This window comes from Hydra viridissima, unplaced genomic scaffold (assembly GCF_058129835.1).
Source record: "Hydra viridissima isolate aposymbiotic clone 2 unplaced genomic scaffold, HvirCarnegie_v1 scaffold_16, whole genome shotgun sequence".
Lineage (NCBI taxonomy): Eukaryota > Metazoa > Cnidaria > Hydrozoa > Anthoathecata > Hydridae > Hydra > Hydra viridissima.
Genome location: NW_028324315.1, coordinates 5,335,363 through 5,353,486, shown reverse-complemented (window position 1 = coordinate 5,353,486; position 18,124 = coordinate 5,335,363). Strand labels below are relative to the sequence as shown.

The window sequence follows — 18,124 nt, the reverse complement described above, 5'->3', positions numbered from 1 at the left end:
AGAGAGTAAGAAGCGATATTTGATATTATTTTAATAGGCGTAAAATTAGCAATACTATTTTTGGTTTTTGTAAAATTGGAAAATGCAGTCAAAAATATCTTGTCCTACTTCATCTACAACTGGCTTATTTACTCACCTGAGCAGCAATCATAAAAAGGAATCAGTAGAGTGTGATAAAAAGGAACAAGAAGCAAAAAGAATGAAAAAGAAAGAAAATAAAGCTGGAAAACAACTGTCAGATAGTATCACAGATCTGTGGGCTAAAAAAACAGCATGAACGTCTGATCACGAAAAAGCTAAAGAAATAACACGAGCTATTGGGCGCATGTTGGCTTCCGATTACATGCCGTACGATTTTGTAGAAGGACAAGGTTTTCAGGCACTTATGAAATTGGTTATTCCTCAGTATCATATTCCGAGCAGGACCACTTTTTCTCACAGTATTGTGCCAGCTATGAATCAAAATTTGAAACGAGAAATGATTGATCGCATAACTACAAAGTTTGTTGACATGCCATCCTATTGCTTTTTAACAGATATATGGTCTTTTTGCGCACTGGATTCCTATATACCATTATGTTTGATATATTTAGCTGCTAATTTTCAAATGCAATCATATAAACTGGAGAATAAACTATTTGTGGCCGTGCCACATACGGGCGAAGCAATATTAGAATCTCTTAAGAAGTCAATTAAAGATAAGTCGCTACCAAGAGCAATACCAATATACGTTTTTTGAGACAATGGAAGAAATATGAGAGCAGCCATGAACCTGTGCCAAAACTTTACGGGCTTACATTGCTTTGCTTATACGCTTTAATTATCAATTAACGATGCAGTATCCGAAATTGAAGGCATGATTAGTATGATAGCGAAATGTAAAAAAATCGTCTCGCACTACCATCACAGTATTCAATCATCTCAATTGCTAAATGCACAACAAAGCCAATTAAAAAGAGATGAACGTGGGCTCATAATGAGTGTATCAAGGTGTTGGAATTCCAACTATTACATGATTCAACGCCTTATGGAAGAGAATGCGTCTTTATCAGCCGAAATCGCAATAACTGATAAGGTGGAGAATCTCACAACGAACGAATGGAAACTCGCCGAGAGTTATGTAAAGACTTTCACTCCTTTGGAACAGGCTAGCAGAGAGCTGTGTGGTGAAAGTTACCCAACGTTATCTATGAAAATGCCAGCTCTGCATAGATTACCCCAGAAATTCCAAGGTTTCATCAGTGACATTGAAAATAGAGGCCTTGGAATTTCACTGGCGCGGAGACTTTTGACGAGGTAACATAAATAATTATTTATATACTGAGACTCAGTATATAAAAGTTTCTTTCAGTGTTTTATCAATCTTTTTTTGACATTCACTGTCATTATCAATCACGCACTAATTTTTAATTACCTATTTCCACATAAAGTTTTCTTTAACTTCAATTGCATTGCAAATTATGGTCATAATCATCTAATACATTAATATCTAGTTATCTATATTCCTTGAACTATTTGACAGTTTCTGAAGTATTTTGTTAGGTTCAGCCAGATGCAGTTTAATCCCAGGTACAAGTCACTTTACTGCAAACAACCTGAGAAGCTGGGGGCCAACTTATCAAAACTTCGTGAATTACTCAATGAACTTCCAACAGTACCAGGTTAAGGACCAAAACTAGTCCAGTCTCAGCACTCAGTGGTGGAGTCTACAGTAGAACACAATTAACAGGCTTTTGGGAATCTCTCAATAACATGATGACAGCAACTGCAACCAACGACAATGTTGCTGATGCTGACGTGTCAAGTACGAGTGCGCTTGATTATAATATGAGACATACTTGAAAGATATGACAATTGAGCGTAATGGTTGTCCACTAACGTGGTGAAGCCAAAAAAAAAAAGAGCCGATTTTCTTGACTTGCTAAGCTTGCTCATTCACTTCTGCAATCCCAGCGAGCAGTGTCAATTCAGAGCGTCTGAACGCAACATCTGGGAACATCGTTTCCATTAAACGCTGCAGTCTTCTATCAAACTCGAACTTAATCGAATTTTTTATCTCGATCGAGCTTGATCGAAGATAAAAAACCTGATCTCGCACAGCTCTACTGTAGATAAATTACCACTTTTTGTTAAATTTCTAGGTATGGTTAATGATATTGCCAAATGGATTAAGGAATGTAACAAATGGCAACCAATGGAAAAAGTAAAACCGTTGCTCCTGAATTAAAACATATTAAGGTAAGTGGGTTATGGGAGTTTGTTGGCATTGATCTAATTGGTCCACTACCTGTTACAACACAAGGCCAAAAATATATAAAGCTAAAAGGGTTTAAGTCATTTTCATTTAAAATTGGTGACAAAGTTTTATTAAAAAATTGCCGAAAAATTGGTCGTAAAGGGAGCCAAATGGAGCATGATTGGCTATGACCTGCCACAAGCATATATTTTAAACAAAATGGTGCTGTTGTAACTCGTAATGGCAAAGTTTGGAGGAAAGCTGTTGCTTTATGTAACATGAAGCCTTATTTAGAAAAAAAGTAAACTTTATTATCAGCAATAACATTAAAAGAACACGATTATTGTCTTCCAATTAATATTAAAATGGCTATAAATGAAAAGAAAATAAGAAAATCAGGAAAATCAAACAACAGACATGTACTAGACTCAAAATGTTGTTAAAGATAGAAAAATTAAATTGACTAAAGTTGAAAACTTTTTATCGAATCATGTATATCCTGCAATATCTGTTGGCAATAACTTTTTTTTAAACTTATCAGCACTGTCTGTTAAATTAAGCCTCAATGTTTTGAAAAATCAATGTGACTGTATAAATGATACTTTGATAGATATAGTCCAACGCTTTCTTTCATTTCAGTTTCCTCATATTTCTGGATTTCAAAGTTCATTTATTTTTAATAAAAATAATTCAGGTGGTTACATTCTAGGAAAATTTATTCAAACACTCAATGACGGAAATTCACATTGGATACTTATAAGTTATGTATCATAATGATACAGGTTTAAACTCAGTTCAATATTACGATTCTCTCTTTACCAGTTTAAATGAAGATGTTCCATTACTTGTGCATCGTGTTCTCAACCGTTATTGGTTTATGAGAATGTACAATTAATAACATTTGAAGTTATGAATTGCCAGACACAAGATAATGGAAATGACCATGGTCTTTATTCTATTGCAAATGCTACAGCGCTATGTTATGGAATTAATCCAAGTGTAATTCTCTGGAAAAAAAACAGTGTGAGGTAACATTTTCTAGCATGTATTGAGAGAGGCAGACTCGAGATGTTTCCTTATACGACCATACTAAATGAGGCTAAAATACGTTCTTCTTTTCTTTGTGAGTATACCTGTCACTGTGCTATGGGATAAGGTAGCTTATATTATGTTTTTTTTCAATGTAATATGTAATGCTAATGTAATAATGAGTCAGTTCAGGTCATTCTACAACTCCCCTTATGCCATTTAGGTTAGAAAATGCATTATGAAAACTCTTTTAAACCACAAAAGTGTGGAAACATGGGCATTAAACTTCAACAAAAAAAGTCTGTTTGTATACGCAAGGTAGTTTGAAGTTACTGAAATAGAATAATATATAAATAATTTGATTTATACAGACACATTTATGATGGAATGGAGACTCACATGCTCAATATAGTCAAATGTGATGAAGAAAGCTCCAGAACTACGATTTTTGTTACATATATTATTTCTATAAAATTTTTAGTTTTAAAGTTTATGAGAGACTGTAGTTTTAACATTAATTTTAACAAATGAAGTTTTCATAGTAACTTTTTGTAATAAATTGAAAAAGATTTTGTAGTTTTTCAAAGTTTTAAAAACTTACATCTTGTCTTGCATTCTTTTTTTGTTATATATATATATATATTGTCATTTTACTTTGTTATGCTTTGTGCTAATACTTTAACTGTTGTTATGCTGATATTATTGTGATATTTTATTTTTAACTCTTTAATGTAATAAGGTTGTTAAAGTAAAATTGTAATTGTTTATTAAGTAAGTAATGAGTTCCTTTATTTTTTTCCAAAACTTTGTGAGTTTTAAACTCACAAAGTTGAGTAAGTTGTGTTATCTATTTAAACATTTGCTATATAAGTTAATATAATAGTCAGCTAGTGTTAGCTAGGTTCAGCTTACTATCAAGTAGTACTAAGTTATTCAGCGTCGAAGAGTGGCTAGCAGCTTTGGCGAAATGGCGAAGAGCGCTTAATTGTAATAAATTTCAAACAGTCAAACTAATAAAAAGTAAATATAAATAAAAGTAAACATTTTTGTTCTAAAATAATAAAAAATATCAACATCCTATCATAAAAATTTGTTTCACTCAATAAATTTGTTCGTGAGCCATTCTTTTGACTGTTATGTTAGATTTGCGATTGATAAGCTTAAAGTTACTCTCATCACTCCACATAGTGTTTTTCCATTGTTCTATTGTCCAATAACTTCTTTCACGACACCATTTTAGTCTCCTTTGTTTATCATATGGACGCAGGAGCAGTTTCTTCAAAGCAGAGTAGACTCAAATTTTGTATTTGATAAGTATTCGGCGGACTGTGCTTTCAGAAATAGATGTATTTCGCGTTGTTTTGAATTCTGTGGTCAATTCTTTGTAACTAATTCTTGGATTGCTCTAACAGCTCTAAAAAGGGCACTATCGTCCTTTCTAATGGTTGGCAAGGGTCTACCTGGCCTCGTTTTCTCGCTGGCACCACCAGTTTAAAGAAAGTTTTGCTTCGTTGTCCGAACGTATTTCTCAGAAATTCCAATTAACCTGGGAATTTCTCTATTACTTTTGGTTCCTTCTTTGATGTGAGCAATAATTTGTTATCTTTCACCTTGAGTAATACGTCTTTTGCCCATTTTTCGCGTCTTTTTAGTACAAAACTAACTTAACTTTTGCTTTTTTATTAATTAATAATTAACTAATTCCAGGTAAGTCATATTTATATAAGGTTTTTTAACAAAATCAATTAATTTAGGTCTATTAATGAGAAATATGAGAAAAAAACAACTAATTAACTATTAATTAACAAGATTTAAGAATTTTTTGATTGTGCGTCTAAACTTATAAATAAAATAAAATCAAGCTTATCAATTAACTTTTTTGTGTTTGTTGGTATAGAATGAGTAATAAACATCCTGTAAAAAAAAATTAACGTACTCTATTAAATTATATATCAAACATAGCACTTTTATTTTATTTGTATTCTAAGTATTTTTTTACATATATGTAAAAAAAAATGAGTGCGTCTAAGTTTATGAAAAACACTATATATATATATATATATATGTACTTGTGTGTGTGTGTGTGTGTGTGTGTGTGTGTGTGTGTGTGTGTGTGTGTGTGTGTGTGTGTGTGTGTGTGTGTGTGTGTGTGTGTGTGTGTGTGTATATATATATATGTGTGTGTGATTGTTTGTCAGATATTCGTATTAAAGACTTTTTACTTTAATTACAATCTATAAAGTTGACGTTTATTTCAAAAAACTTTTAGTTACAGTAATGATTTTATCTTTAGCTTTAGTTTATGGAAATGAAAATAAAACAAATATATTAAAAACAGTTTATAAACAGGATAGACATTTGCTTATATTTGTATCAAAAGCAATGTTTACACTTTTTGTACTAATTCACTTGATGACAATTTCAGTTTGCTTGTAACTTGATTGTTTGCTTTCGAAAAGGTCAATAGTATTTTAAGCTACTGGATAGTTAGTTGCCTCTTTATTTAAACATGGAGCTGATATTGGTTTCAGAATTTCTATAACTCATTAAGGAAATGAATGTTTATTTTATCATACTATTGTTTTTAATTTTTATGAAAAGAATAAACCTGATATTTTTGGAATCAAGTTCATTGTAATTTGGTTATTAGAACTTATCAAATGATGTCTTTTCTACATCACTATCACAAAATGTCATTGTCATCTTTCACCTTAATATATATACTTAAAAAAACTTTAATTGCATGCTATGGATAATTTATAATTTATAGAACTAGACAAGAAAGTGAAAAAAGCATAACCATCTTTTTGAATAGGTATCATCAAGCCTTTATTTAAAAAATCATTTTTATTTACATATATTGTTTTTAAGATGGTTAATGAATCTACATAACAAACATCTTAACCTGATGTCTCAAAGTAATCCGGGAAAAATTTCAATTCTGAAATGAACTTCTTCACCATTCCTTTCTTTAAGAAAAAAATCTAACTTTTTTCTCTCATCCAGTTGTTTAACTATCTGGGTAACTGTCTGATATAATTTTTGTACCATTCTTTTCATTTGACCTAAAAAGCTTTCAAATGGGAAAGGTGATAGATGATTAATACTCTCCCCAAAGTTGACACAATCATCAGCTAAATGATTCATGCTATGAACATGCTAGGCCACTAATGCTTTTTTTGCATCATCCTATCAGAAAGCAGTATGTGAATAGAAATTGAGAGAGAAACGAATAAATAATTACTTTTACTTACTTTTCCTTTTAACACAACAGGTCCAGCATAGAGAAGAAAGAATCGAAACTCTGTTGCTTTCCATTTCTCAAGTTTACTTAAAGAGCGTGGTCTAAGCTGAAAATTGGATGGTGTATAACTTCGTAAATTTATCAGTTCATTTGAAATATTGTCTTTAACACATTGACTTAATCTAATGCATCTAGGGCCTTTACACCAGTTCATTATAAGTTTTTAACCACCCCAAGACATATAAGGTGCATATAGTCTAGTGGGAATCCAGTTATCATTAGAAAAAATTAATTGTACAAGCGGAGAAAGATTCTCAAGTCAGTGACTTTATTTATATAAATTATTTTAAAAATCCACATCAGTACGAAAAGAAGCAGTTGTTTCCAATAATCTTACACCATGCTTTTGTGTGCCAACTACTGTTCATCTTTCGCAGCTTTGGTAGCCACTATGCCCTATAATGCATTTTACAAATGCTCTTGCAGGCGCATCACAAATAAAAGCTTTAATAGTCACATACAGCTGTTTATATCCATTACTTTGCAAGTCTTTCATTTCAAGAATAAAATCGTTAAGGTACTCATCAAAACATGTTGGTTTTCCCTGATCAAATCAAATTGCAACAGCATATGTTTCTTTCCTATTAATTGTAATTGATATAGGCTAAATTGAAGTCTTTTTACTGTATATTTTATTGTATATTGGTGCACCATCAATGTTTACAATTAGATCAAGCTTTTCCACAATTTTAACTGATAAAGACATAAAATACTCAATAGCGTTCTTAACACCAAGATATATATAATCACCTCCACTAACAAAAACTACATCAACTTTTTGAAGAGACTTTTGTAATGTCTGTCTGCATCTTGGTAGAAATGGAGTAAATTTGCTAAACTGATTTAAAAGCGCATTTAAAGCATCTTAAACTCATTTAAAAAATCTTTTGTTGAAAATTTAGGAGCAATATTAGAGATGGGAATTGAACCCCTTTTTTTTAAAGTTCGGGTTCGGTTCGGTCCGGTTATATTTAATGTTCGAGTTCGGTTCAGTTCGGTCTTAAGCTCAGCTTGGGTTCGGTTCGGTTCGGTATCAACACAACTGTTTTTTTATTAGTTACAAACTTTACATCCACAATGATAAAGCACAAATAAATTAAAGCAATATTAAGTAGTTAAAGCATTGCAAATAACTTGAAATAATTTGCAATGCTTTTATACTGCAACTTCAAAAGTTCGAAAAACAATGCAGTTGCTTATAGATACAGTTAAAGTGCACAAAACATTAAAGCAGTAACTTTCTGAACACAGATAACAGTAGCTTAAGTAAGTCTAGTAATGAGGGCTGCATGCTGTATTTGAGAAACTTCAGCATTTTCAATATTTCTGGGTTTAGGCGAGCCCTGCGCTCACTCATTTTCACCCTCACACACTGAAAACACTAGCCAACAACTTTCTACCAATCAATGCCATTGTCAGAAGCTTATTTTCACGGTCATTGTCTTTCCACAATTGCAATGCAACACACGCTGTCACGGGGAGTGCCAAGTATTTGTCGAAATCATGTCTTATGTCATAACTGTCGGTGTTAGACAATGGAGTGGTGGCTGTTTTTAAGTCTGCCAGCAAATCATACGATTCAGGGTCAGCTTTATTCTTCTTTGAAAGAGGCATCTGATCTGAATGACTGCGTTCACCAAAGCTGTCTATATCTGTATTGCCTGAGTCCTTGCTTATCATCTGATTTGGTGAAGAAGAAATAATATTGTCCACCATACTAGGCATTTCTGAATAAACAAAATTGCGATCCTCTGAGTTGACAAAAGAGAAGTATTTGTAAGAAGGAACAATAAAAGTTGATATCTTGTGCAAAGGATGAATAATATATTTTTCATTAAAGGTGGACAGAAAAGCTGCCTTCTAATCACGTATACCGTCGCTGTCTGAACCATTGATTTTACAGACTGACCGAAGACAAATTAGCATTGGCCAAACATCAGGGGACGTCGGCACATTGTCATGTGACAATTGCACAGTAGCCGACCTCATGCAACAATTTTTCATTAACGTTGTTCAGTTGCTCAAGTTTGTCAAACTGCTTTGAATCAGCAAGAATTGACTTGAAATGATTTAACTGGCATGACAATGGTTGCAAAAGAAAAAATTGACTGTTCCAACGAGTCGCAACATCTTGTTAGAAAGTGTGATTTAGTTCCTGGTTTTTCCCACTATGTTAAAAAGTAGCCTACCATTTCCTTTGAAGTCTTCATCATTTCATGAACTAAATTAGCACCAGGGGGTTTCAAAGCCTTTTCAACAGCTAAATTCAGATTACGACCTGCACAGCTAAGTCTAACATCGTTGCGACAAGCCAACTTTATATTACTCCCTTTATCAGTCACAAATACCAAGTTGACACTTTTTATAGTCTAAGGGAAAAGATTTATAAGTATTTCAGTTATCTTTGCTTTTACGGCAACCCTAGTCTTAGATTCACTAAACTCAAACAATCAAACACACTTATAAGGCAATAACTGCTGTTAATGAAATGTGCTGTAAAAGTCTGATAAAAGTATTTTAGAATGTCATCGGTCCAGTAATCAGTTGGTAGTAGTGTCTTAGACAGCGTTGTTCGATCACACATAATATCCTCAAGTAGCACTAATCCATTCTTCGATCCAATATAAATTGTTGTTTGAGCAAAGTGACGGAACCCATCATTCTGAACACACGAGAATGTTCTGAATTGATCTTATTGGTGTGTGATGTATTATGTCTTTGTAAAGTTGTAGTATGACCAATTGGCACTGACAACCATAATCCACACTGCTTAAAAATGGCAAACTCCTTTACAACCTGTTAATCATAACATGATAACTCACAGTTATACAAAAATAAAATAAAATTTATTGAAACTAAGGTCAATTGAATCTATTAAGCATTTGATATTCAATTAATTATCAAACCTGAATGCTGCTTAGTTTGGCATTGTATGCAATATGCAATGCCTGAGAGATGCAGGTGATTATTAACTTATTGAAATATTTATAAAACTAAATAACTATATATGCAGTGAAACTTCAACGCAACGGAAGCGTGTCCAGCATTCACTTTTTGTCCATGATACAGGTACAAAGCGAGCCGCTCTGTCTGTTATCAATTTCTCTAACACTTTTTTTATTCCATTTATGAGTTAATTTACTGTTACTCATTATTACTAAAATATTATGTAACTATTCTAATCATTAATTACTAAGATATGAATAAAAACTCAGAACATTAACAACACCTCAATATTGCAAATGTTTAGAAACAACATTTCCGTCTTTGTTAGTAATGTTATGAATTGTAGACTTATCGCGAAGTTAAAATTATTTTGTTCTATTTCCCATTTTAAATGTTAGGAGATTTGATTTTTTTCTAAAAGTAAAAATTACTTAAAACTTTCAGCTTCGTTTTTAAAAGAAATAAAAACTTACGCTGTAAATAATTTTGATTTAAACAAATTATTTAGAAAAAAATTTTTAAAAAATAATATATTTTAAAAGTAAATATTACTTAATAAAATTACTAACTCATTTTCTTCCAACACTTAAAATGAGAGATAGAACAAAATAGAATTCTAAACTCTAAACTCGCGGTATGTTATGCATTAGGTTATGTATTATGTTATGTATCATGTTATGTATTGTAGTGATGTGCGAATTGCAAAATTTTTACGTTCTCAAACCTCTATTTGGCTTGGTTGGTTTGATTCGGTTCGTTCCCAACAGTTTTAAAGTTCGGGTTCGGTTCGGTATGGTAACGACTAAAGTTCAAGTTCGGTTCGGTTCTGTCGTAGTTAAGGTTCGATTCATTTAGTTCTCTAATCAATATATCTGTACAAACTATCTGTATCTGCAATATCATTAGCATCACTATAACTTGATTCGGATTTACTTAAATAATCTTCAATTTCACTTTTTGGTGAGGTGATTGAAGACATTTCTGTATCACTCCTCACATCTTCAAATACATCAGAAATATTTTTATTGGTTGAAGATAGAGGCTCACAGTTTTCTTGTCCAATATTGCACTCTTCAAGATAATATTTTATTCTTTTTTCTGAATCTCGTGAATTCATGAATTTTTCTTTTATATAACCTCTCATGTATACGCTTCTGTCACGTTTTGGCATTTTTATCTTATTTTCCACTAACTTTGAAAGAGAAAATTAAAAGAAATCTATAGATGAATGATTTTTATAGCTAGTATTATATACCCATTTATTTTTCTTTCCAATCGGTCAATTTTTTTTCTTTTCAATTAGTGTTTGAATTGTTTGTTAAAACTAATTTAAATGGTACAGTAGAGCACAGTGTCACGAAATGACTTTTAATTCGAACCTCTTGTCCCGAGAAAACCCTTTGGAGGTTTGAGAGTACACATGTGTAGAATAACACTAGAGTTGGTTTTGAAATCTTTCATCATCGTCCGAGAAAGAAAAATCAGTTTAAAGTTTTTAATTTTATTGCTCAGAATAAAAATTTTACAAAAAAATAATTTCTTTAAAAAAATCTTGTTCTCTATTATAGCATATAAATTTCTTCAACATATAATGTGTTTGCAACTCTAAACAAAGCAAAACCAAAAAAAATACATACAAACTATTCTTGAAAGACAAACAGTTTTCTACTTTCAGCTTTGAAATTCAAGCTGTGAAAAACATTAATGATTCTAGATACTTATATAAAATTATTCTACTCAATTGATTAAGAAGCAAGCCTTTATTAAACTCTTACATAGCATATGTAATTAATAACTGTAAATGTCTCTTCCACAAATAGAAATCAAAATAAATGTTTACTGTTATACTCGATCAAACAGTTTCGAAGATTCCTGGGATAATCCCGATGGATGGCTGGCCTCTTGAAACGTTGCCAATGAAAACTGAAGTTGTGGTGAAGTGACTCTGTGGCTTGCTCAGAAAAGATGCCCAGAGAGTGGTTGTGGCGATCAATAAACTGTGTCACATGGAAGAAAACAGCATGTGCTTTGGGGGTAACACTTGTGTTTGGAAGGTTGAGATAGGAAGCTTTAAACTCTTCAATAAGCTCACAGTAGTTCTGCTGGAGTGTATTCCCAAAGCAGGCATGAACAACAGCATCAAATTTTCTGAGGGTTTCAATAAATGGAAATGCCAAAAAGCTAGCATGCTTCTCTGCAAGTTGTTGAAGTGAGTCAACATTTCTCAAAAGCTTTCTACACTCATTGCCAGCAAATTGTCCTCCATGAAAAGGTTGTTGTTGAATGTTGATCATCTTTGGCCACTCATCTGCATTTTGCCAAACCTGACAGAGGTTCTTAAAGAGGTGGTTCACAACACCAATAAGAAGGTGAAGTTCCATAGGAGGAATAAAATCTAGGACAAGAGTATCATCAGAAAGTCTTATTATTGGCTGGTGAACAACATTTTGAAAGTCCCTTGCCTTTTTTGTTTGGGCACCGGCTGCTTGGAAGCCTTCAAAATCAGAACGAATGGAGCCAAATGTTCGAAGCTCACCACTGTGATGAAGATTCTTTGACTCAATGTCACACCAGGTGCAAGGGTGTGCACTAGAGTGAGATTGCAAGCCACAAATTATGTTAGCAAGCTTCATGTCGCATGACAACACAAAAGACATTCTCTCTAAACACAGTTTATCCAGGATTTGTTTGACATTGTCATAGTTTTCAGAGACATTTTCTGCAATGGCCACCAAAAGTTGACGCTTCACTCCTGAGTCTTTGAAATTTTTAAAGAGAGGTTTCTTTGATGGAGGAGAAGTATCTAGTGTTTCTAAGCTCATAATACCGAAAGAAACTTTCACGAACCCGCCTCCACCATCTATCCCCACCTTAATAAGCTGGTCTGACTGAGGGCCTCTGACTTCAGCAACAGTGTTTCTTAATGACTCCATTTCATTGCAGTACACCAATAAATGTTTAGACTCTTGGCTAGTGCTTTTGGATGTATCAGTAATTTCTGAGGTGACAAAGAGGTCAGAAAGTTGCTTTCCAAGAGATTCAAACTTTTCTCTGAAATTTTTCTCCACAACACGCTGTGGAATTACTTTGTTTAGAGTTGAAGCAAGCATATTCATTCCTCTATTTGAAAGACCAATCTGGTTTTGAACTTGTACTAGATGTTGTGCAGTCAAGGTGGGTGTAGATGAAGGAAATAATTCTCTTTGTCGCGATGGACCTGCAAAAAATCACAGAAAGTTACCATTGTATCATTTCCGAAATTCATAGTGTATATTTTATTGCTATGCCCTTTGACAAAAGTTTTTTTTGTTTAAAAAGTACAGTTTTTACCTGGAGTTACTGGAAAAGGTCTTCCTACTCCTTGATTGAGACGGACAGTGCCATGGGGGGAAGGAACTTTGTTGGCAATTACAGAAACAGCCACTCTTTCTGCTGCTTTTTTGTCCTTTTCTGCAACTTCGAGTAAGTTCTTTCGTAACATTGCTTTAGTACAGACATGAGGGATGTCTCTTCCTATCAATGAAAAGCATGCTGAACATCTTTTCTCAACAATTGGCTGTTCTATAAGCTGACTGGCAGTGTTTGTTGCTCCACTTATCTGAGGGCTTCTGAATTTTGCTTTTCCCACACTACAAATCAAGCAATCACATGCTGATTCTCTTGTTGCAGGACGGATCTTTATGTTTTGATAGTCTGGCAAGGAAGGAAGTTGGACATCTCTCCCTTCACCTTTTCTTCTGAGACTTACTCGACAGTTTTCACATATTCCAATTGGTACTCTTTGGTCTTCAAAGTTGATTCTTTGGCCCAAAATTTCTTGACTGCGTTTAATCATAAAATCAGTAAGCTGCCTGTTAGCTTTGTTCATACAGAGAAAACAGACAGTTTTCCTGTTGTCTTCATGAGTTTTTGCTTGGTTAGGCATTTTGAAAAATGACGCACACCTTGTTCTTTTAAAACGGTTTCTAAACTGTTTGCAGGTTTTTCCCGGAATTTTTTAGTTAATTATTTTTTTGCTAAAATATATTTGTATGTACTATTTGTAAAACAAATAACCAAAATAGACAGTTTTTTTGAGAAAGAAAAAAAAACTCTTAGTTATTGACCTTATTAAATAAGCATAAAATTAAAAACTTTAAACTGATTTTTCTTTCTCGGACGATGATGAAAGATTTCAAAACCAACTCTAGTGTAATTCTACACATGTGTACTCTCAAACCTCCAAAGGGTTTTCTCGGGACAAGAGGTTCGAATTAATTGTCATTTCGTGACACAGTGAGAGAAATGAAAGATTAGATGAAAGTAGGTTTTTATCTGCATTCATCTAACTTTCTAACTATGTTTGGAAAATTAAATTAGGAATTTAGCGTTTGAACAATTTTAATATAACTCATTGGCGACGTGTTTAGACTCTTGACTCGTTATACAACAAAAAAATTATCTTAATGTGCTTGTGACTGCAAGTGCTTTAATCACATATTTTTCATAAAACAAAAGCTTACATTGATAGCATACCATATTTTTAAAATAACTTTTAAACTTGTCTTAAGGACAATAGCAGTTGTTAACATATTTTACCATTAATATTTAAAACACTGAAAGAAATCCAATGAAATTTCTTATAGGGTAGCTTTGTATACAAAACTTAAACTCAAACAGATGGAAGACTTACCATAGTAAGTCGTCAATCTGTTTAAGCAAACGGCACCTTGATTTAAGACGCAACGAAATTTTGTTTTTGTTCCAAAATGTCAACTGTAAATCAATGAACTTAAAGAGTTTAGAAGTAAACATTGATTTGTTGTTGATAAAGTTGCCGTTGAAATAACATCCGTTTACAGTTGATCTTTGTTGATCGCAAATATAAACACAAAATTTACGTTTATCTACATCCAATCAACGCTTCATTTTTTAGAGGGTAGTTTCTTATTGCTTTGACGGTAGCACGTAACAAGCAAGATTCAATCAAGATCTCAGAAAAAGTTATTTTAATGATGAAACACAAGGTTACCGAGTGTATGGAACTTATAGAGAGAAAAATGATGTGAGTTACGTTAAGAAAGGTAATGGATTAAAAATTAAAAGTATTGAAACTAAACAAGATGTTAAGTTTGTATACATACATTAATATAAAACTTTTTTTTTTTATATTAATGTATGTAAAAAAAAAAAAAAGTTCAATAGGAATTTCTATAGAAATTAAAAGACATTCTATAGAAGTTCTATAGAAGTTCTATAGAATTTCTATAGAATTTCTATAGGCCATATGTTTCAAAAGTTTATAGAAGTTCTATAGAACTTTTTGTCCTGGGAAAGAACTAGAAACAGCTTTTTTATTACAAAATGAAATAGAAGAATATGATTAATGTGAAAGTTAAAAGAAAAATGATATTTATGTTGCTGAAATCAAAAAAAAAATTTATCTAAATTTAAATGTTCTTGGTGTCAAGATCTTCTTCAAACTAACAAAATATCTTCACTTTATATGGAAATATTCTCAAAGGGAGGTTTAACTGAATCTAGTTATTTCTAACAGTGGGATATGTTTGCTTCTTATTTTGCATATAAGACATCACTAAAGTATTTTTATTAACTAAATATACCACAAAATTGAAAAGTTCAGCTCTAGCTGCACTTGAACTGTTTAAAAAAAACATTTGTTTTATGTGTTCTGACAATTTAGAAATGGAAAGACAGTTTATTCACACAAATGTTATTAATATTTTTTATAATAATGAACAATCAATCCAAAATGAAAAGATTCGAAAAGATGAAGTAGAAGCCTTTAAAAATTAACACACCAAAAAAATAAACTTAATTTGTTTTCTCTATTTTGCTTCATTTTTTGTCTTTTTCATTTTTGTTTTAATTAGCTTATCTATAGCTGTCATCTTTTTCTAAAGCTAGTTTATGGTGAAGGCTAATTTATCTAGACTTTAAGCTAATTTATCTAGACTTTTTTGTAATAAACTTTGTGACAACCAACCCCACTCTCCCCTATAAAAAAAGTACTAATCTTTTAAAGTTTACAAATATGCGGACCAGTAGCTTTGCTACTGGTCCGCATATTTGTAACAATAGTCGTTGCTATCTTGTTAGACTTATTTACTGTGTATTTGTTGATAAAGTTGTCTGAGTTTCCAGTATCTACTAATGCAGAAAATATTTCCCAATTTATTTCTATCTTCCGAATTGCATGCAAGAGGCAATTAAGGGCCCCAGCACTTATGATTGCTAATATATTGCCAGACTCAGTAAGAGCTAAAGAACTATTTGATTTACATACTTTAGCAAAATGTTCTTGTTTTTGTAACTTGTGGCAAACATATTTTGAGCAGGATAAGCACTGCGTTAGTGGAGATTGTTTCCACAGAATTAACACAGTTTTGTGGTCGTTGGTGAGGTTAGTTGGTTATTGTTATACATTTTTGTATTATGGATTGAGTTAATTTGAGGTATGTTAGACTGATACTGCATGGGCTGTTTTTACGCAAATTCTAAGGACAGTGCTTGGTCAAATGCCAATTTTAATATGAGGCTCTTGTTTTATAATAGTCTCTAGCGTACCATATTTGAATCAAAACCAGAGATAAATGCATCTCTGATAGATTCATGCAGTAAATAGCGGCTGTTACTGCTTTAAAGTTGCAATCTCTTGCTTGGTTTTGAAGAGCTTAAATAGTAGTAGAGTTAACTCATAGCAGTTATATTGTAAAAAATATTGCATAAATATATTATAAATTACATGCCAAGGCGTCAGTTTTAATTGTTAGTGTAAGTCAGAATTAGATAAGTTTTCTTCTTTATTGAAAAAAAAACTGGTGTTCCTGAGTTGACAATCTATGAAGTTAAAATCAGATATGGCTACAAGATATACAGAAAGCAGAAATTCCCAGGAAGATCCCAACAACAATTCAGCAAAGGCTAAAAGTGCCATTGAAAACTGCTACCGGAAAAGCCACAAAAACTGTCATTCAAAAAAATTATGTGATGTTAGATTAGCTTTTACAAGTTGTTTTTTTAAGTTTTGCTTGTTTGACTTGCTGGCAATGACCCTTTGATGAAAAACTTTTTCTAGCTTTCTACGAGTAGAAGAGTTAACTCTTTGCAGTTATATTGTGAAATATATGGCATAAATATATTATAAATATATTATAATTACATAATTTTTTTTGGTAGTATTTAGGCATCTTAGTATTTGACAATATTTTATTAGGCTATATTAGGCAAGTTCTTATATTTTACTAAACTAATGTGTTAAACCTCAAGAATCTAGTTAAATTAAATTTTAGGCTTTAATCAAATATAGTAAGCCTTACAATAAAAAACATAAAAACTGCATGAATAATGATATTAACAAATCTTGAATGCAACGCATTTAGCCTTAAATGAAGTGGTGTCAGAGTTTTGAGTTTGTTTTTTAAAAATTACACATTAAAAATAGATCATTATAAACATAATTGTAAAACATTCTAAACAAATATTTTTTTAAAAACATATTATAAAAAAGTCAATGAAATGCTAATACTTTCTATTAAACTTCATTTTAAAATGCCGACCTTAAATTCTGAATTTAAATATATTTATAGCAAAAAACACAAGTAGATACTACCTGGATTGTCAGTAAACGTAAAAAGTCAAGTTCTAACTTCAGTATGGTGTAGGCAATGATGTTTAATTTTACCAATATATAAAAAACTGAAAAATTCTACATATAAATAAAAATATATGAAAAATTACCTCTGGTGTAAAAAGATCATCATACTTTATATTAAGTTTAAGTTCTTTTGTTAACGAGTCAGCTAAGTATCATTTTTCATCATACTTAAACTATTTAAGTAATAAAAAAATGAAGTAAAAAACCATCAAAAAGTAAAATAAGTAATAAAAAATGAAGTAAAAAACCATCAACCTTTAAGCTATTATAGTGCAGCAGATTAGCATAACAATTGTGCAAGAGTGGATAAAAGCATGAAAGTTTTTTTAGATGTAGAAAATCTAAGTATCCAATGCATTTAAGATATGGTGGCACGTCCAGTTTTACCAAAAAGGTCTGGTAAATGAGCTGGAGAAAGATAAAGAATAATTATGTCACTTTTAACGGAATATTTTTTTTAGTAACAAAATTTTTAATAAATTACCGTATAATTACCGCATAGTCTAAATTTATCCAATCATATTGCGTTTTTAAAAAAACGATTTAAAAAAAACGATTAAAAAACAAATCTCATATATACAAAACTTTTATATTTTATAAATAAAATATAAAAGATTTGAAAAATAGATAAACAATATTTATCGATTAAAAGTAAGTTTATAGTTATTCCTAGACCTCTATACAGATATATTATGGCCAAGCGATATACTGTTGCACATCCTATTTCTACTGAGAATGAGGATTTCGACAGCCCTTATCCGATTGACTAGGCCTAAACCCTGCAGAATGATTTACTATTCCGCCAAACTCAATCGAGCAAAACGTCTTCGTTGCGCATCCCTTATATATATATATTGCGCCATTCTTGCTTATTATTGACAAAAGTCAATAATAAGGACGATTTTTTTTTTTGAAAGCATGATAAATTATCGACAACAGTGGCATGTTGCAT

At 31.8% G+C, this 18,124-nt stretch overlaps 1 protein-coding gene and 2 pseudogenes across 1 annotated transcript; all 3 read right to left on the bottom strand.

The window, feature by feature from the left end:
* Nucleotides 1-6,797: 6,797 nt before the first annotated feature.
* Nucleotides 6,798-10,686, bottom strand: LOC149877678 (uncharacterized; annotated as a pseudogene).
* Nucleotides 10,687-11,890: 1,204 nt separating this feature from the next.
* Nucleotides 11,891-12,742, bottom strand: LOC149877677 (uncharacterized; annotated as a pseudogene).
* On the bottom strand, nucleotides 12,730-13,440 carry LOC149877676 (uncharacterized). The gene has a single exon (XM_090073591.1). The coding sequence runs from the start codon at nucleotides 13,438-13,440 to the stop codon at nucleotides 12,826-12,828; it is 615 nt and encodes a 204-aa protein (XP_089929717.1). The 3' UTR covers nucleotides 12,730-12,825.
* Nucleotides 13,441-18,124: the final 4,684 nt, after the last annotated feature.

Coding starts and splice junctions, on each gene's coding strand:
- LOC149877676 (XM_090073591.1), bottom strand. CDS start 13,440: ATGCCTAACCAAGCAAAAACTCATGAAGACAACAGGAAAACTGTCTGT.